This window comes from Phycodurus eques, chromosome 8 (genome assembly GCF_024500275.1).
Source record: "Phycodurus eques isolate BA_2022a chromosome 8, UOR_Pequ_1.1, whole genome shotgun sequence".
Lineage (NCBI taxonomy): Eukaryota > Metazoa > Chordata > Actinopteri > Syngnathiformes > Syngnathidae > Phycodurus > Phycodurus eques.
In genome coordinates this window covers 16,495,501-16,516,989 of record NC_084532.1, presented here as the reverse complement: position 1 = coordinate 16,516,989, position 21,489 = coordinate 16,495,501, and the positions used below count along the sequence as shown (strand labels likewise).

General features: G+C 40.8%; 1 protein-coding gene across 3 annotated transcripts in view; it reads right to left on the bottom strand.

The window, feature by feature from the left end:
* nek7 (NIMA-related kinase 7) overlaps window positions 1-21,489 on the bottom strand; it is an 83,080-nt gene that overhangs the window by 31,259 nt on the left and 30,332 nt on the right. For 2 of the 3 annotated variants that reach the window (XR_009769051.1, XM_061684011.1), the window contains exons 2-5: window positions 21,212-21,303; window positions 12,773-12,913; window positions 12,422-12,484; window positions 4,496-4,606 (exon numbers count right to left, since the gene is read on the bottom strand). Coding sequence is in view for 2 of the 3 variants with exons in the window: in XM_061684011.1 (XP_061539995.1) it covers window positions 4,496-4,606; window positions 12,422-12,484; window positions 12,773-12,913; window positions 21,212-21,265 (369 nt within the window). In the remaining variant the exon portion in view is untranslated. The remainder of the gene's footprint in view (window positions 1-4,495; window positions 4,607-12,421; window positions 12,485-12,772; window positions 12,914-21,211; window positions 21,304-21,489) is intronic. The other variant, XM_061684012.1, reaches the window with a different exon arrangement.

Sequence of the window (21,489 nt, the reverse complement as noted above, 5' to 3'; positions counted from 1 at the left end):
TGGTCTTCAACAACCAGGTTTTAGGTCCTTGGCAACCTTTAATGCAATCAAGTTTATTTAGTTACTTTTGTCAGATGACTCGACTGAGTAGCTTCTAACATCGTCCTCAAATCAGACACTATCTATCACCAGGAAAAGCTCAGATGAAGGCTTGCTTGTCACTCTTGGTACCGTTATTGTCACTTGTCGACTTGTAATCACAGCACAGTGACTCACTGCTGCCTCTTGAAGAACTACAATCGCCTTGGTTTCATTAGATTTTTTATGTCACTTTTGAGTTATTTTATTGAACGACAATTAAAACCCAAGTAGTTTGCATAATATAGTACAAGCAACAGCACAATATATCAATACAAAGAAAAAACATTTTGGTAGAGTCTTTGGCCCAAATGAACAATGAAAGAAAAAAAAGAGGATGAGAGGGGTAGATTGAAAGAGGGAAGGATAAACCTTGGCCTATATCCAAACAAAGCCTCACTGAGAAGTCATTCTTCCCTTGCACTCCCATTTCCATATCAGAGGACTGTTTGATGTCAATGGGGGAGCATGTAGTTGCCCACCACCACACTATCTGTCACGCCTTTAACTGTAACACTGCACATGAAATATTCTGTAAAGGTGCATGCAAATTCCAAAGCCATTTGATTTTATTTGAATTCTGAGATGACCAGATTGAGAGTAACATACAATTAGAGAGGGAATGACACAGATATCAAAAGGAACAATGAAATTTTTTTTGTTAAATGCATGCATTTGGCCTTATTTTGTTTCAGACTGCATGGAACACTATCAATAATATGTTTACTAATGTGTCCCTTTGCATATAAAACATCTGTGCCACTGTTATCTAATAAACTAATTATTTCAGTGTCATAATGTTGGTCAGTGGTACAAAGGACAAAAAAGCAAAATGCTTTCTGTCACTCGCTAATATTTAGGGATGGCACAGTGCAAATGCACCCTACTTTCTTTCCTCAGGGTACCTTGATATGTGTTAGTATCCTGGCTCTGCAAACAATCATACGTTCTCATGACTGTGTCGGCAAAGTCTTTGCTGACACAGTACACTGTGTGTGTGTGTGTGTGTGCCAGTGTGTGTCTGCAAGCGTGCGTGGGTGTGCGAGATCTTTTAGCCTGCCATGTTCACTCTCTCGTGAGATAATCCTCGCCTCTCCTAATTTGCTGTGTTGAACTCTACGGATGTGTGTGACTGCAAACAGCTTGTCTAGCTGTGCCGATAAAACGCTGCAGCATCATTTATGCATGGGAGAAGAACTGGCTTTATACATGCCACTAATTTGCCATACTGGCAGGCATCATAAAAACATAGGGTTTAGTCTAACTTAAAGATGAGAAACAAGGATAATCACAGGGGCAATTGATACTACTTTGGAACTACCATCGTCTTTCTTCTGTTCCACTTAATCTCAAAACATAACATGAACAGCGAGTACTCAATTTTTTTTATATGTTGTCACCTACGAGGTGAGTCAGAAAGGTTCCAGGACAGGTGTCCGAAAAGATACAGTATATTTGAAATTCACAGTATATTTCAAATCCAAACTACAGGTTTTCCCCTTCAAAGTAATCCCCCTTGAGTCTAACACACTTTCCCAGGCTTTTCTGCCACTCCTTCAGGCACGTCCATGAGGATTATTCCGGGATCATAGGCAGCTCCGTTGTCAAGACCATCTTGATGTTGTCCATGTCTTTAAAACGAGTCTCCTTGATGACCCCCTTGAACTTGGGAAAGGGGGGGAATTCACACATAGCCAGGTCTAGAGCCTTCTGGGAAATGTTGTTCGTTTTGTTATTACAGTAGTAAATAAATGTAAACATGAAATACAAACCAATTAGCATGCATTGTAACTCTTCCCACGTGACACGACTCATCTAATAAAATATTTGAGAGTGGAACGAGTAAGTGTACCAGGGAGGTAAGTGGTGAGATGTCCAAGGAAGATCGTTCGGAGTAAACAGATGTTGTGTAACTACCTGTTACAGTGTTTTACACTGAACCCAACTACAAATATGAAGATCTAATAATTTTCCAATGTATGCAAAAGGCCAATTTCTCTCAACTATGCACAAATTGGGGTTAGTCGGCACTTCTTCTTTGTTGAGATATTTCATGTATCTCACAAATACCGCATATCAAGATGCTGATTAGACAGCAGGATTATTCCACATGTATGTCCTGGTGCTGGTCAGAATGAAAGGCCCGTCTCAAATGAGCAGTTTAATCGTATTGGGGGAGATTGAAGATGTTGGATATGGAGGTCCTGGGCTAGTGCGAATGCACATGGTCTGCGGTTGTGAGCCCAGTTGGATATACTACTAGATTTACTGAAATCCCTTTGGAGATGGCTTATGGGAGGGAAATGAACATTCAATTCATGGTACAACAGCTCTGGTGGACATTTCTGCAGTCAGCTGTCGCATTGGGCTGTGTGACGAAAGTGCACATTTTAGAGCGGCCTTTTATCATGGGTAGCCTAAGGAGAAGTGATCACTAACAAAGATTTTGAGCAACAACAAAAAAAAAAAAAGCAAAGGCAACAAAAAGTGCTTCATTTAAATTTCTGTTCAATGTATTTGCTAATGTTAGTTCAGATTTTTTTTTATATCAGATGTTTTTTTTTTTTTTTTCAGATGTACTGTGGTCATCAAGAACACTCAAATATTTGTCTTTGTAAATATTTACTGAATTCCTGTACTTTCCCGTTTCTAGGGACTTTAGGATAACTTGTTCATTTTTAAATGCATTTTTATTTTACACTAAAATCGGGACCAAATGTTTGGGTCTGAATTTTTATGCATGTTATAAATCATGATGTTCCATACTTTGACTTGAAAATATTTTCTTAAACTGGACCTCAACTTTTAATTGAGGATTTCTCCATTAAACGATGCAAGCGTGAGGCAAGCGTCAGTTGATTCAATACAATGGAAATAGCACTGTGCATAAGAAAAAAGGACAAAATAAATATTCCACACAAGTATTACCAACGAGCATGTTTCAATGTGAAGATAACGTGAGTGTACACAGTAGTTGTTCAAATACAGGTATGTGTTCATTTAAAAACATGTGTAACTTTATTGCCTATGATCATCCTTTTATTATTCCCAACTTCCTTTCTCCATTGCAGGCAGCCGTCCACACACCCTATTTAGATAAAGAAGATTTCAGGGGGGGTCCTATAATATTTGGTTTTTGGTTACTTTACGGAATGTATGATTCAGTTTGACTCACTGTCCAGGTAGCCAAAAATCCAGTCTTGCCCAAACCACAGACCTCCTTCAGTTATACAAGGCCACATGTCTGGGATGTTGTTTCCAAGCCAACATTCCTCACTCAATACTCAATACACTCAATAGGGAGGCAAAATGGCAGAGAACTGGCACTTATTTTGAGACATTATCCCTTGAGATTCTACACATTTAATGATAAGTAGACCAATATTTGATATTGTACCAAACTATGTAAAAATTTAACACCACGATCTTTCAGAATCTCCTTTTAATTGGAATCTCCCTGTTGGGTGAAGAGATGCTAGACCCTGTAACATAAGTTAGCAAAAATTGTTAAATGGAGGGCAATATTATGCAAATGAGCAGTCCAATTCAATGTGATTATTTTCCAGCTTCTCAACATCACTTTGTACTTCATGCCACGAGTGACAGCTGGATAAGCTCCTTGTCGCACTGTCAACCAAAGCCAGTGTAGAGAAACTGACATCTAAGCTACGTGTTAGCTCAATTGCAACAGTACTGTACACTAACATTTTAGCACTCTAAAAGTGGTCACAGAACAGGGTTCCATTGCATTCTGGTTGAGAGTTGTACAAATAATTACTGGTTGTAAAGCTCATGCATATAACCTAAAAGTATATACACTCCCTTCCAAAAGTATTGGAACATATTGTAGAGGTCAATCACTTCATCTCTGCTGTGGAATGATTTGAGATGACTATGAGACAAGATGTCAGCTTTTATTTCCAGGTATTTAAAGTACATCTGGATCTGATACGCTTAGAAAACAGCACCTTTTGTTTTACTCAACAGATTTATCATGGGAGTTAAATATTTTAACCTGTGTGTGTGACAGGTGTGTCCTTGCTAAATATTACTAAGTCTCATTCACTTAAATCCGATTTTTTAGTCTATCTTTTCAAACACTTTTGCTCACCGACAAATGCGGCTGTTCGCTACAAATAATGCTTCATATAAGTTTTGATTTTAATCCAAATGTAAATACCTGGAAATAAAAGACAAAATGCTGATCTCTTGTCTTGGAGTCATCTTTTGATTTCAACCACAAATGTTTTCTGTTCCAATACTTTTGGAGGGGAATTCATGCTACAATAATTAACGAGCAATCACAATTTGGTAATTGATGTTATTTAGTATGCTCGTGTCCATTAATTCTAGACTGTTCTGTGTTCATATGTACTATTCTTTAAATATGGTACTGCTGTTGTGGGAAATCACTTACCTTGATCATACGTGACAGGTCTCCGGCATCAGCTAGCTCCAGTACTATGTTTAGCTCATTGTCTTCAATAAAAGACGCATGATACTTTATCACATTTGGATGGTTCAGTTGCTGTGGGAGAAAGAGAAGAAATGCAACACAGAAATAAATGAAAGAACAACAAACTGGTCTTTATACATAAATAAAGCTTTTTTTCCCCCCATTCATTCACACCTGAAGAGACAGAGGTGACCAACTTCACAACTACGATGAGACCTATCAATGTATTATACTTGTTGGCACTGAGTCTACCCACTTTTTCATGTCACAATAGCACATAACCATTTTATTTACATTGGCATTAGCTAATTTTCAAATTTACAGGTTTTGAGTTTGCACTGTCCTACTGTTTAATAATTTCAAGTTTTGATTGTAAAGGTAACAAGTTTAGAATAGCCCAAAATGGACAAAAATCAAACAAGCATACAGTATAACTTCCTTGCATCCACGGTACTAGCACTGTTGAATCAAAGTAAAAGTTTTCTTTTTCTCTGGAACAGCCCGTCTCTCCCATTCTCATCCCCATAATCAATTGGCATCTGAGATGGAACTTCTCATTAGCTTTCCCTTTCACCAGTCTCCTCCTCACTCTGCTTTTGAAAATAATCTACGAAAAACCACTTCATTTTTGGAAAATGGTATCCCAAGGGGGGCAGCTACATTGTGTTCTGGCTGCAACATGTTTTGTTCTGTCCCCCGTACATCTTCAAACCCTCCCACAGAGGGTTTCAGTCTATTAGAGAGCGTTGTCTGCCTGATATTGCTTGCTTACTGAATTGTTCACCATTTGTTGTTCTAGTGCTCCACCATGGAGAAGGAGTCTGTGTAGTTCAATTGCCTCTTTCTTGTTGTCATTGTTGTTATTCTCCTTTTTGCCGCGTGTAATGTGCTTTTGACAATATCCACCTTCATATTGTTAAACAACCATTTTCTGTGTGCCAAAATTGGCAACACAGCGTTTCGTTTTTGTGCAAAGATATTGGCACATGTATCTTAACCAATTAATCAAGGGTTGGGCTGGACCTCTATAGCCCACTTGAATTGTCATTCCTTAGCTCACCAAGACATTTCTATGCCTGAGTGATGAGGCTGAAATTTGAAATTGAGGGTGTTATGTATAATGTGATTAGTGGCTATGCCCAACAGGTAAGATGTGACCTAGAGGTGAAAGAGAAATTCTGGAAGGCGCTAGACGAAGCAGTTCTGAGCATCCCAGACAGAGAAAGAATCGTGATTGGTGCAGATTGTAATGGACATGTTGGTGAAAGAAATAGGGGTGATGAAGAAGTGATGGGTAAGTACGGGATCCAGGGAAGGAACTTTCAGGGACAGATGGTGGTAGACTTTGCAAAAAGGATGCAAATGGCTGTAGTGAACACTTTTTTCCAGAAGAGGCAGGAACATAGGGTGACCTACAAGAGCGGAGGTAGAAGCATGCAGGTGGATTACATTTTGTGCAGACGATGTAATCTGAAGGAGGTTACCGACTGTAAGGTAGTGGTAGGGGAGAGTGTGGCTAGACAGCATAGGATGGTGGTGTGTAAAATGACTCTGGTGGTGGGGAGGAAGATTAGGAAGACAAAGGTAGAGCAGAGAACCATGTGGAGGAAGCTGAGACAGGACGAGTGTTGTGCAGCTTTTCGGGACAGGTTCTCGGTGGACAGGAGGAGCTTCCAGAAGACTGGACCACTGCAGCCAAGGTGATCAGAGAGGCAGGCAAGAGAGTACTTGGTGTATCTTCTGGCAGGAAAGGAGAGAAGGATACTTGGTGGTGGAACCTCACAGTACAGGAAATCATACAATGAAAAAGGTTAGCTAAGAAGAAGTGGGACACTGAGAGGACCAAGGAGAGGCAAAAGGAATACATTGAGATGCGACATAGCGCAAAGGTAGAGGTGGAAAAGGCCAAACAAGAGGCATATGATGACATGTATGCCAGGATGGACACTAAAGAAGGAGAAAATGACCGATACAGGTTGGCCAGACAGAGGGATAGAGAAATATGTTGACTGGTGCCAGTAGTGTGCTAGATTGATGGAAAGAATACTTCAAGGAGTTGATGAATGAGGAAAATGAGAGAGAAGGGAGATTAGAAGAGGCAAGTGTGGTGGACCAGGAAGTAGTAATAATTAGTAAGGGGGAAGTTAGAAAGGAATTAAAGAGGATGAAAAATGAAAAGGCAGTTGGTCCTGATGACATTCCTGTGGAGGTATGGAAGCATCTAGGAGAGGTGGCTGTGGAGTTTTTAACCAGCTTGTTCAATAGAATTCTAGCACGTGAGAAGATGGCTGAGGAATGGAGGAAAGGTTTGCTGGTGCCCATTTTTAAGAACAAGGGTGATGTGCAGAGCTGTAGGAACTATGGAGGAATAAAATTGATGAGCCACACAATTAAGTTATGGGAAAGAGTAGAAGGCTAAACTAAGGACAGAAGTGAGTATTTGCGAGCAACAGTATGGTTTCATGCCTAGAAAGAGTACCAGAGATGCATTATTTGCCTTGAGGATGTTGATGGAAGAGTACAGAGAAGGTCAGAAGGAGCTACATTGTGTCTTTGTAGATCTAGAGAAAGCCTATGACAGAGTACCCAAAGAGGAACTGTGGTACTACTGCATGCAGAAGTTTGGAGTGGCCGAAGTATTTTAGAATAATACAGGACATGTACGAGGGCAGCAGAACACTGGTGAGGTGTGCTGTAGGTGTGACAGATTAATTTAAGGTGGAGGTGGGACTGCATCAGGGATCAGCCCTGAGCCCCTTCCTGTTTGCAGTGGTGATGGATAGGGTGACAGATGAGGTTAGACTGGAATCCCCGTGGACCATGATGTTTGCAGATGACATTGTGATCTGCAGTGAAAGCAGGTGGAGGAACAGTTAGAAAGATGGAGACATGCACTGGAAAGCAGAGGAATGAAGATTAGCCGAAGTAAGACAGAATCTATGTGCATGAATGAGAGGGGTGGTGGGGGAAAAGTGAGGCTACAGGGAAAAGCGATAGCAAGGGTGGAGGACTTTAAATACTTGAGGTCAACCGTCCAGAGCAATGGTGAGAGTGGTCAGGAAGTGAAGAAACCGGTCCAAGCAGGTTGGAACGGGCGGAGGAAGGTGTATATGTGTGTGTTATGTGACAGAAGAGTCTTTGCTAGGATGAAGGGCAAAGTGTATAAAACAGTGGTGAGGCCAACCATGATGTACGGATGAGAGACAGTGGCACTGAAGAGACAACAGGAAGCAGAGCTGGAGGTGGCGGAAATGAAGATGTTGAAGTTCGCTCTCGGAATGACCAGGTTGCATAAAATTAGAAATGAGCTCATCAGAGGGACACCCAAGGTTCGATGTTTTGGAGACAAAGTTAGAGAGAGCAGACTTCGATGGTTTGGACACGTTCAGAGGAGAATAGTGAGTATATTGGTTGAAGGATGATGAGGATGGAACTGCCAGGAAAGAGAGCTAGAGGAAGACCAAAGAGAAGGTGGATGGATGTCGTGAGGGAAGACATGAGGGCAGTTGGTGTTCAAGAGGAGGATGCAGGCGATAGGCTTACATGGAAAAGGATGACGGGCTGTGGCGACCCCTAAAAAGGGACAAGCCGAAAGGAAAAGAAGAAGATAGTAATGAGGATTATTTACAATTATTCCATGTTAGGGAAAACGTGTATTCTTATTGCACTACTTTTTAACAAACAATATGGAAACAGTTTTCAGTGTGATACGAATCTTTTAATAAAAATACATGATAAATATTAAATAGTAAACCAAGAATTTCAAATTTACCAAGGGCTAACTGAATAAATGCTATTACAGAGTGCAATCACAAAGTGGAACTCAATGGAAGCAAATACGGTTTATGCATAAAATGCAATAACAATAAGCTGCAAGCACCGAGTTTTCATTTGAAAATCCCCCACAATATAGTGAATTGTCAAGGACGGGAACGGCTTGTTCTTCTTGCCGAAAGGTCACTCGTGGTCGCAAACTGAAAATAATTCGATAGTTGTGATTTCCCTCCCGGCGGTTTTCACTGCGGTCAGGCCAGCCGCCACAACAATTTTTTATACTATGCATTACGGTAACATGTGCTACTCGGGCCAACTTCAAAATAAAAGCCTCACATATTAATAGATTGGACATCAAAGCCATTTATGCTTTTATTTTGAAGTTGGCCCTCACAGCCCGTCGCCGCTCTGTTACCGTAATGCTTAGTATGAACAATTGTTGTGGCGGCTGGCTTGAATTAGATTTTTTGACTGGAGGCTGGCCTGACCACAGTCCTCGTTCATACAGTGTATTTAATGCGGTTTTGGAGAAATAATTGCACAAGGGGTTCATGTTTCTTGTCCAGTTTTGCCATTTTATCAGATGGCTGAACAGATTAGTTGTGTTACCTTGTGGCGCAGACAACTCTGCTGCGCTCTACATATGGCTTTGTGTTTAACGTAATTTCATTCAAATCAAAACATGTCCAGAAAACGGATGTTGATCCCTTTTTGAGGCACAAGCTTCTCTCCATGATGCTCCTCATCTCCAATTTTTGCTGTACTCGTTCTTTCACTATCGTAATTCCACCAAGAATGACTGAGGCTCCCACTGCAGAGTGCGATGGGTGCCGCCCGCTTGTAATTTAAGAAGCTTAATGAAGCCTTAACCATGCGTTCGGCCCCTGGTGGTTGGCTGACGAGGTTGAGAAAGTGCTTCTTATGCAGCAGTGCGCACATTTTAAATGTAAAATCGCCGACGGTCAGGCTAATTTAATTGTGGCAGACAAAATTGTAATTTTAAATTTTTAATAATTGTACAGTTCTAGAAGAAAGCCTTAGACAAAAAGCGGAAATTGCAATAAAAGACGTTTTTATTTGATCACATTCTGGGATCCCGCCATGGAAAACCAATTTGAAGTAAAATAGTTGAATACATACTGTATTTGTAATTCCTATTTTATACACATGGACCTAACAAAATGGTTTTGTCCTCTAGTGTGACAAAGCTGGGTGACATGTCACAACAACCCCTCTTAACTGTGATGACAACAACTCGTGCAAGACACACGCACGCACGCACACCACCACATACACGCCTGACAGGCTGACATGGCTGGCAGTCAGAAAAACAAGCCGTGCTTATCTCAGGCTGCGATTCCTTCCTGTTGGTTGGTCAATATGGCAAGAACAACACTTCCCGTTGTAAACAAAGTCTATCCATCCAGAGCAAGAGGAGGAAAGAGAACAGGGAAAGTCCCATGAGGGGCATGAAGGACACCATGAATTTAAAGCACTATTGGGGGAAAGCATGGAAAAATACCAAAATTGAGACAGCAGGGAAGGGCAATGCGAATAGAGTTGAAGAAGATATTAGAGAGAAAGGATAGATACAGAGTGGTACGGATTAGGACCCGTGTGGCATGGCAATGGTTTTTTTTTTTGTTTTGTTTTGTTTTTTTGTGGGGGGTGATGCAAGTCGACAGAGCAATGTGACACACATCCTCCATGTGGCTTCGCTTTCTGCACTGTGATTAAAGAAATGTTCATGCTCTGAATGACGCAGAGAAGAAGGGAAAGGAGGGCTGCGTACAGTACACTGCACCACCCTGCACTCTCCACCCATCTCTGCATCTTTCCCTGATCCTCCTCACTTGTCCTCCTTTCTACCTTCACCATGTCTCCATCTTTCCCTCGCCCTCTCCCTTGCCAGATGTATATTTGGCTCAGCATGTCAGTTCTACATGTCTTCACACTGTAGCACAGCCAGAGAGTGATGACAAGCCCACCCAACCCATTCCTCTGCCATAATAACTAACCTCAGGCAAAGGATACAGAGGACTATGGAGCTATAGTCACACGCAGATGTTGACGTTAATGACGGATGGAAGCCTGGTGTGAAACAACAATAATTCATAAGGAAATATCACAGAGGTTTGGATGATTATGCAATTATATACACAGCCTGGGACAAACCAGCGTGTGTAATTACTTAATAATGTAAAACTGTGTGTGATATAATATTCTGTGAGCTAATGATGTGGCAGAAAGAAGAAATTTGATATCTAGGAAGGCACTCAGAGAATATAAAATTACCTAATGATGAATTCACTTTTGAACAAATGTAACATCATTGTATTAGCTGTGGCAAATGTGTTTGCATTATTTTAAAAGGACAATTTTTACAGTCGCAATTTAAAAAAAAATCTGACAAGTAAGTAAACATTTAATCATGAAGTGAAAATATTGGAGATGTTTAAGTTTAATTTTCAAAAAGTTTCTTACTTAACAGGTATTTGTCTGGTCATGTTTCAGTTAACACATGCTGCCTAATCTAACACACACACACACACACACATAATAACATACCGAAATTAGCGTCTTTATTTGTTGACATTATTCCTCGGAACATAATTCAGACTTGATAGTAATTGACAAAGAGAAGCACACATGTAGGACTGCATGCACGATGAAACCTAAATGAATGTCAGAGAGCTAGATACTCAGTGGGGGGAAAAAGGACAGTGAGTGAGAAGTAGGATTCTCAAGTTGAAATTGGTATGTCAGAACAGGCCAATGCAGATGAATAAGCAGAAACAAATGCACACAGACAAACAAACAAATAGGAAGACCAATGAAAGGCGGTGACTAAGAGTAGTGTGTGTGCGTGCATGCGTGTGTGTGCGTGCGTGCATGGAAACACGCACAAGTATGTGTGTCATTCCAGTCGGTCCATGCCAGTGTGCCTCTCATTATTCTGATTTGGCTGTGTCTCCTGTTGGCCTGTCTAGAGGGGGGATAAGGAAAAATGGCTGTCTCACTCACACTCAGCCTTTTATTATAAGGTATGTAGTGAAAGGCCATGCAGAACTTCTGTGTTCACTTGAATGAGCTTGCAGAGATGAAAAACTAAAGCTCAAGGCAGAAGGTATGAGGAAATGGAGGGGCTGTGTGTGAGACACAGATTGGTTGAGAATTTGGGAGAAAATTGATACGTAACAGCAAGCAGAGGAGAGATAGAAGGAAATTAGGAATATATAAAGGAAATAAGGGACGTAGTCACCTGGCGAAGAGTGACAGTGAACCCTGCCATGACCACTTGTAGGAGGTCAGAGATACAGACTAACATTAACCCTGATGTCTTTTGGCATTAAATCAAAGATTGGCTGCTCAGTTTACATCTCTCGACAATACGGCGTCTGCATCAGAGTATCCTTCCCTTTGATCGGCCCCTGGAGCTACACTTGAGAGTTTAGAGTGGCACAAACTAATTGAATTAGTTCCTTCATCTCCTTAATGTATATGTGAGAAAGCGTACAAGCACAAACAGCCTGCAGTGATTATATATGGAAGACGAGTGCAAATGTGAAGGCAAACATAATCTGGAAACACACAATAAGGAATGAATATGAAAAATGTCTCCCATCTTTTTTTTTTATTTTTTTTTTATTTTTTATTTTTTTTAAACAAGCATTTCAAAACAGTCTGATAAATACTACTTCATTTGAAAAAGGAAAAGCCAGCCACAGTATAAAAAAGGTGGTGTAATATGCTGATATGACCCACTTGAAGCAATATAAAAAAAATCGTTTGGCCTTAGATTATAAATCTACAAGCCTGGAGTAAACTACTCTAGATACACTAGCACACGCTCACTTAAAGACTTCAGATATTACATGTACTTTTCAGTCCCAAACGTGCACTTTTTCGTTTATGTACAACATTATGTTATGTATTCATACAAATACAAAGAAACAAAACACAAATGTACCAACAAGCACTACACAAACACACACCCAAGCAGCCTTGTGCAGATGAATTGTTTTCTTGTGGTGGAAGGACTCTGCTGAGGTACCTAAAGAGAAAAAGAGTGGCGCAAACGGCGTAATCTCCCTCTCTTCTAGGGTTGCTTACCTTAAGAAGATCTATCTCTTTGATGCAATCCTGCCGAGCTTTGGCATCCATCAAGTCAAATATCTATTAGGGGATCAAAAAGGGAGAGAGAAAGGATGAGGACACAGATGGCACGTTCAACAAATGTAAGATGGAGAGAATTCCAGAGAAAGTAGCAAAAAAAAACAAAAAACTGTATATCTAGATGCAAAGTGTGAGTGTGTGTAAAAGTTGAACCAGGACAACATAACTGCTTGCTGATCAACAGTAACTTCGGTTAAAAAAATTGTTTTATTGGCAGGTGTTTGTGTGTAAAAAAAAAAAAAAAAAGGGCTGCCATGTTGCTGAATAACAAATGTAATAGTTTCTTACCTGGACTTTCTTCAGGGCCACAGATGTGTTGTCTAGCAGATACCTCGCCCGATAAACCTCACTGAATTGTCCGCGGCCTATTTTCTTCTCAATCTGGAAGTTAGCAAGTGAATTGTGGCCCATGTCTGGCTGCAAAGGTTTCTGAAAAACAAATGTATGAAAGACTCAACATACAGCAAAGTGGATGCATGTGATTGTAGATAAATTAGAAGACAGACATTACTTGGTGACACTTTTTGAGTTAAATGTCGGATGATACTAGCAGGGCTCGAGACTGCGACCAAAATGGTCACATATGCGAACCTTTTTTCAGTGTGTGCGAGTAATAATGTCATGTGATCGCACTTTGGCAAGTGCATGTTTTAATGCTCCCTTAAAGGTCAGAGGACAAAGATTTTAAAAATGTTCTTGATAACTCTAGAACCCTTTTGCAAACCACATCTGCCATTTCAAAGTGATTGTATAGCAGATATACAGCAGTTAAATGGATATGATTCAGAATCCGCCTTTTGCTTTGTGCATTTAGCGCCTTCCGGTCTTTGGCTCTGTGACGTAACACTAGCCAAACAGCCTGTTCATTCGGTGTTGTGTGCCATTGTTCCCGTCCTTATATATTTGTTGTCATATGATTTAGTGATTTCACGATGGTTTATTGCAGGGATTGGCAAACTACGGCCCGTGGGCCACATTCGGCCCGTTGATCATTTCAATCTGGCCCGCCAAAGATTGGTACAGAATCGCCCAAATTATATTAAATTCATGACTACATTAATTTGACCTTGTCCTGTAATGCCCAGTGGTTCCACCACGTTGTGCTGTAATGCCCAGTGGTTCCACCAGGTTATCCTGTAATGCCAAGTGGTTCCACCAGGTAGCGCAGTAGGTACAGTGATACATTGTCTCATTGACATGACTTTGGCTGTTCTGTTTTTACTCTGCTACTGCTCTGAACCCTTCTTCAACCATGAGCGGGCCAAAGAAAAGAAAAGTCGACAGTGAGTGCCGAGTGTTGTGAGTATATATATATATATATATATATATATATATATATATATATATATATATATATATATATATATATATATATAATGGGCTACTAAATACTTTTTCACTGAAGTCCAGCCGGCTGTATGTCTAATTTGTTAAGAAAGCATTGCGGTTTTAGGACTATAACATCAACTCTCACTTTTCTATCAAGCATGCGGATTATGCTAACAGCCAATCAACCCAGGAACTGATGGCTACGGCGCAGCGGTTAAAATCAAGCTTGCAGTCTCAGCAAAACACCTTTATCTGACAAACTGCCAAGATTCAGTCACACAAGACCCTGAAACAGCGCCACGGGAGCTGCAGATATAACTGATTGATCTCCTATGTGATACAGTCTTAAAAGAGAAGTTCAACTCTCAAACTGGATGAGTTTTATGCTTCATTAAGCGCAGACAAATTTCCAAAAATTCAGAAGATGGCACAGAGGATGCTGGTGGTGTGTGGCTCTACATGTGTGTGTGTGAACAGAATTTTAGTGTGATAACACCAACAAAACATCCTACATATCCTAGCGGAGTGATGAACACATCAGATGTGTTCTGAGAATTGCCACAACAAAACTAACACCAGACTGATGCACTGGCAAAAAAAAAGGTGTTCAACAAAACAACACTGTTCCCATTAAAAGTAAATCTAAGTATTAACACTACAATTTTTTTTTTGGGATATGTAAGCATCTGGGGGTGGCTTGGCCCGGCTGTCAAATTTTAAAAGTCAATGTGACCCCTGAGCCAAAACGTTTGCCCACCCAGGTTTATTGTGTGGCATTTGGTTGTACAAACGGTTCAGGCAGTGGCAGGAGTTTTTTGGCTTTCCAAGTGAAAAAGGAATACGTGACCAGTGGATAGGGAAAGTCAATTGACAGGGGAATAAATGTGGTCAGCTATGGGTGCCTAGCAAGCATTCCAAACTCTGTGCTGATCACTTCAAACCGGCGTGTTTTGAGAAAGACTTAGCAGAAAGTATTGGATACACAGGTGTAGTTAGGCAGAGGCTGAAACCAGCTGCAGTGCCAACTATTTTTCCACCAGCCGTCGGGACCTCAACCGCCAGCAAGAGAACTAAATCTCGCAGCCACCATGATGCAGCGGCGAAGCGGTGCAGACAAGAGGTGAGGATTTCCTTGTATATTGCTACGACTCTATTATGGTTATTATGCACTGGCAGTAGGGGAAAAAAAGACCCATGTAGTACTTTTCAGTACTGTTGTCTGTAGTTTTGCCTATATGACAGGCCAACAGACACGGCATAACATATTATTACCATTACACAACAAATTGAAGGATAACCAGTTTTGAAATCAGAAGACAAGGATAATAGTTTGTTCAAGTATTGTTTAAGTTACTGTAGAAGAAGGGTTTGGTAAAAGAAAAATTCAATATCCCAACATTATTTATTATTATGACAATTTGGAATTTGAGTACAGATTTTAGCAAAAATCATGGAAGTTGACGAGCATTATTTGCTTTTGCGGGCCACATAAAATGATGTGGAGGGCCGCATCTGGCCCCCGGGCTTTGAGTTTGACACCTTGATTTACCATTTAAACCAGTGGCAACTACTGTATATCACTTCAGCTCATAGCCCAACAAAGAGGTCTTGGAACTAAAAAGTCTATTTAACTGAAGGCCATCAAATATACAAAAAAAAACAAGATTTCATGTCAATATCTCCGTATCCTCGCTATTGTGTTTCATTTGCTGGACTGACTGTCACTAAACAGCCTTCATGCTCACATATTTCTCAACAAGAACTTGATGAAGATGTATGTGTGCTCTATTTTTCGGCTTTACGTGTCATGTGCATTATATAACCGATGTCATACACAAAGTTTAGACCAATTGGAATGCGAACAAAACAGGCAGTATAGAAACCTATCAAAATAAAAACCGTAACAGCGCTTAGCATCGCTTGACAGAACCAACACTTCTGCCAAGTAATCCACATGACTACAAGCAATCATCTCCGACTGGCACAAAAAAGACATGCTAGACAAAAATATTAGGACACCATTGGAGTCTTAACTGCTTCTTTTCTAGCATTGTAATAACCAAAAGAAAAAGAAAAACATGCAGAGCTAATTATTCGCTGCTGTCCTGAAATGAAGTCTCGTGAGGTGCACTGATGGCTCACTTGATATGCTGACCTTGTTCAATGTCCAAAATTTGCAGAACATGTAAGGTCATTTGTCGAACCCCAAATTGTACACATTCAACTTTGGGGATTCCACTGTATTTTGCGAATTTCATATTATTTGGCAAAGTAGTTTGTTACCGAGTTTGACAGATCTGAAATATGATAAATGGAAATAGAAAAATTACCAATGTAGCATGGCGAATCAACAATGTCAACTTTATGTTTTAGTTGCAATAAATTCTACAGAAGTGCTCGGATGTCACGGATAAAACATTTGGGGCATTAGAGAGTTTTATTTCTGGTTTATGCTGGCTATTACACGTCGAGTCAGAATTTGGGAAGATTAACTCAGATTAATTTGTTGGCAGCTAAAAAAATATGCTTGAAGCAAAGGTGGAAGCATTTTATAATTTCCTTTAATTGACAGCAAAAGGAAGAATCCTGAATCCATCAGGTAATGAGACCAATTTACCCCTCTGAAGTGCGTTTTCTATTTCTGTGTGACTCTGCCACTAGATGTCGGAGAGTCACTCTGACAGCTACCATAACACAGACCACTAGAATGGATTATTCAGCATTATGACACCTCTATGGCAGCTCCAGCACTTTACCTCACTAACAAACATGACCAGAACTGTTACAACATTACATACCTAACTATGTTGATCAAGGTTCACATTTAATGGCAAATGATGTGCACTTGTATAGCGCTTTAACTAGGCCACCAAGGGACCCAAACACTTTACAGAGGTTCACATTCACATTCACCCATTCACGCATACATTCATACACCAATGGGCGTCTGCTGCCATGCAAGGCATTGCCAGGCCCACTGGGAGTAATTTACAGTTCAGTGTCTTGCCCAAGGACACTTCGACAGCGGGCAATAGGAGCCAGGATTCCAACCGCTGACCGTTTGGTCACTGGACTAGAGTGGGTCGCTCTACTAACTCAACCACAGCTGCCCAAAAGATTACTAAAAAAAAACTGCAAATACCATGATAGTGAAATACTATATATGCAGGGATATGTGAATAGTATGTACTGTATAGAATTTGAGGTGTGAAAACATGATGGGGAAAAAGAGATTGAGGGAGAGAAGAGGACAAGAGGGCATTGCTTTCATTCGCTGCATGGTAGCTTGACAAATGTTAGCATGAGCCTCTAAAGCGCTGTGACAACCGCCTGCTGAGAGCATAGTCTTGCTAATGTGTCCTGGCATGCCAGCCCCGTAATCACACATTTACATATGCAATGACCTACATTTGCATGTCAGATCGCACACTGTCCGGCATGATTAACAGTGGGCACCTCCCCGTGTGGAGTCGCCTTGGGTGGCAGCAGAGGCCGTGCGAGGGCGGACGAGAGGGCTGGAGGGAGGGCGTCTTTTTTGGCAGCCGAGGGGCCAGCCTGCCAGGCAGGATTATGTCAGCCAGGAGCCTCGGCATTAGACAGTTCATTAGAGCTAATCTGTTTAGCGGTGGGCAGTGTATGTAAACTTCACAGGCCATTTGCGGCACCTCTTCACCCCCTGGCCTGGCCTTCAAAGGGCAGCCAGGCCACAGCTGACTGACAAGGCCATCTCATCTGCCGCACAGGGGTGTCACACAATCAGGGTCTCCCAGATGAAATAAGGGCCTGAGACACACTCACACATAAGGAGATGTCACAGAGGAATGACCCTGAATGACACTGGGGTGACTGAAGAATAGGGAAGGAAGGGGTCAGACTGTATGTAAAGCATTGCACAAACAAATTTATGGATTAACAAAAGTAACGCAGGTGTAAAATAAAAAAGCAATTCATGATCAATGGTGATCACTGCCTCTTCCCCGAATCTTACAGGGGTCAGACTGTATGTAAAGCATTGCACAAACAAATTTATGGATTAACAAAAGTAACGCAGGTGTAAAATAAAAAAGCAATTCATGATCAATGGTGATCACTGCCTCTTCCCCGAATCTTACTCTTGTGCCATGTGGTGTGCCAGCTATGCTTATCTATTCTTATGTCATTCTGACTAGTGATTGGGACAAGGTACATGGGAAGGATATTAAGTGGCAGCTGTTCAAGGCATTATGGGTAGTATTTGTGAGGGACAGTATGTCTTGGGTAAAAAGGTGACATACAACTGCCATGAGCATCTCAGAGGAAGAGAGCGAGAGCGAGAGCGAGAGAGAGAGCGAGAGAGAGAGAGAGAGAGAGAGAGCGCTCATCTGACGAAGTGTGATACAGGCTGACCAATAATGACGCCATTTCCAAACACAGCTGACAAGACACATGGAGGGTTGACGGGGCAAGCCGGGAGATGGGGGGAAGGAGAGAAGAGAGACAAGCAGCAGAGGGGGAGAGGGTTTGATGTGACAGCTCGGCAGTGCCAACGGCTGCCACAGAAAGGCCAATAGCAGCAGAGAGGAGAGATAGGCGGACATCGACACTTCAAGTACGTCAGCATCATGCTGGCTAATTTTGAAAGTACACTGGGCCACTGCCTAAGTCAAAGGCAGAAAAATGTTAAACCTTAAAGTTGTGGGTACTATGTATCCTGTTTACAATTAGTGCTTTGTCTTTTGTGTTCGTTTCTCTCTCCCCTTTAGAAACGTTCTGTTCGACTCTGATTCTCAATAAACTTCAATTATAATACTAAGAAACCACAACAGAAGCTTAAAAACTCCACTGTGACTCAGTAAAACTGTTCCGGGATCAAAGGGATACAGATCTTCCATTGTACTTGACCTAACAGCCGAACAGGACAAATAAAAAAATAAATAAAAGAATGTATTAATTATTATTATTTTTTTAATTAAGCTGTGGGTACAGTTGTAAACACATTGAAACACTTCTCAGAATCTTTGCAAAAATTACAGTGAAAAAAAATCCTATAAAATAAGAGTGTAGCCCTCCACCAAGACCAATGAAATCTGTTGGGATCTGCACCAAATTGTACTGTATAGTTGTTAGCGGAATTCACCTTTAGCTGAGCCCTATCCCATAAAATCTTAATGGCCAAATACAGAACAGGATCGGACGAAAGTAGAACAGTTTCTTGGCGGTACGCAATTGAATAAAAATATTTTTTATACAGTGTATTTTTGCTCTTTTAAAGGTGACTGTGATCTAAAGAGGTTGTAGGGAAATGCGTTTTTTTTTTCGTTTCCAAAACCTAAAACAACAGGTTTCGGACTATATATATTATAGTTTACTTCTGAATAGTTGCAAACATTGGTTAAGTAGTGTGTGCAATGTATATTCTTGTTACCATGAAACACAATGAAAATATACCCACCTTTAAATACTGTAGGATATGAGTATAAATTCATTGAAGCACTGTGATATAATACTGTATCTAAAAAAAATAAAAATACATTTTTAATGCATAAAGTGATTTGAGATTAATGTTCATGTAGACTCCAAAGAGAAAGTGAGGACGACAGGAAGAGACAGTGACTGGCAGGCAGAAGGGCTCACACCCATTCTCACCCATCACTAGCCCCCTTGAGCACGGCACCATGCAATATTCATCCTCAGCCAGTGAGCCAACCAGGCAGCCAAAACGCCAGGATTCAGCCCCAAAGGTGCTTCTCGTTCGCCTCACAATCCGCTCCATAACCACTTTACACCGTCTCACGCTTACGCACAGATCTGTGCTTGTCAAACTGTGCAGCCACGATCAAAATCATATTGGAAACAGGGTGTAGTGGTGGAGGCGGTTTCTCAATCTCACTACTCACATCAAGAGCAAATGTTCCATTAAAAATTCACATCTTACCAGCTCATCTCGTTTACCTTATGCATATGCATCACACCTCCGGGACCCAGACAAACTACAATATATTGCAAGCAATACAGAATGCCCTTCATTACATATACAATTAAGATTGCTTCAGGAGGATGGTGCCCCTCCCCCTCCCTGTACTACTAAGTAGATTGAACCTTGGGAAAGCGCAAACAGATACGTGACATGCTGAAATGCATCTGTCTGGAGGCAGGTTAGACAGCAATCTAATTTAAGTGATGTTTTACTGATCCTCCAACTCCCACCATATGTGAATTCAGTTCAGATGGCAACATTGAAAACATCCTAAGATTAGCACAAAGTGCAGGGCTGGAATTAACATGAAAAACACTATAAACAGCATGAAAACCAGTGAGAGAAAAAATCATTAAGCCTGAAAAAGAACATCTAATCAACAACTGGGGGATCCGCAGATCTAGTGTTTGTGTGTATGGGGGGTTGCCTAAAGTCAAATTAATCATTAGCGCTTTTATCTGAGTTTCTTATGTGGGGAACCCAATTATCCTTAATTTTGCAATTACAAAACCTAGAATAAATTGACTCCCTTGGCAATTCCAGTGTTAATGTTGTAATGCCCTTGCAAGGAAAAACAACAGCCAGGGCCTATTTTTAGTGTTGTTTCTTTTGCAACAAAAATCCACATTTACTCTGGGGCATATGGATGAACATCCTTGTTTAAAGTCTATTCAATAGTTATGGAGGCAAAAACATCCTTCTGGAAAGAAATCAATAGAGCTGATGTTGAAGGACGGTATTAAAATCCGTCAGCGACGACATCTGCAATGAGCAAACCGTAGTTTATCGAACCAAAATAGACATGCAGGGAGGCCTGGGTCTGCCAGCCTCCAGAGTGCTCATCAATAGAAACAACTCTGCATTCATCCACTGCTGCCTCTTTCACACAATTGCGCCCACAATCTGAAGTATGATTGAAAGAAAGTAGGAAGTTCATCATACAGGAAAACTGATTAAATGCACAGTTCACAATGTGAAGCAGGATGTATACTCTAACCTACTGCACTCATTTAAATAGTAAAAAACAATGAATCATTGTGGATAATGCTACTTGAATAATCTTAGTAGAAGGCGTACATACATATATCATCAAATATTAGGTACACCTGCACAATATAATGAGAGCCAATAAAAGATTGATTTCAGTGCTTTTATTAAGTCAATCATGCTGAAGTCTGACTGACGCAGAATTTATCAATATGCTTATTGTTAGAGTCAATGTATTTCATCCTACTGACAGACATCACACTGATGTAACTAAATTATGTAATTAAAATATTTGATCTGAATAATCAAGGTTCCACAACATTTTGTATTCAGTTTTTAAAGTTAACAACAATCAGTACATTAGCTTGCAACATTGTCTACAAAATCTTTGAATAAAACAGGCAGTACAGTATCATCAGTTCGCAAACATAAGACTGTCGGTGTCAGGCATCTACCTGTGACTGAAACACTGGCACAGCCGCTTGCTGTCCTTGTGGCTGAGTGTCCATATCCACTGTGTTACGGCCCTGAATCCGTTTCCTCCTGTCTGAGGATAAAAAAACAAAAGTGAAATTCAGGTTGGCCAATATAACAGCAGTATGAGAAGCACTTGAGTTGATCGGTTCACCATTGGATAATTTTTTACAGAAGAAAATCTCAACTTAAATCAACAGAAGTGTTTGCTGCGCCAAACTCTCAAATTAAGCAACTAACACACTGCAGCAGGTATGCG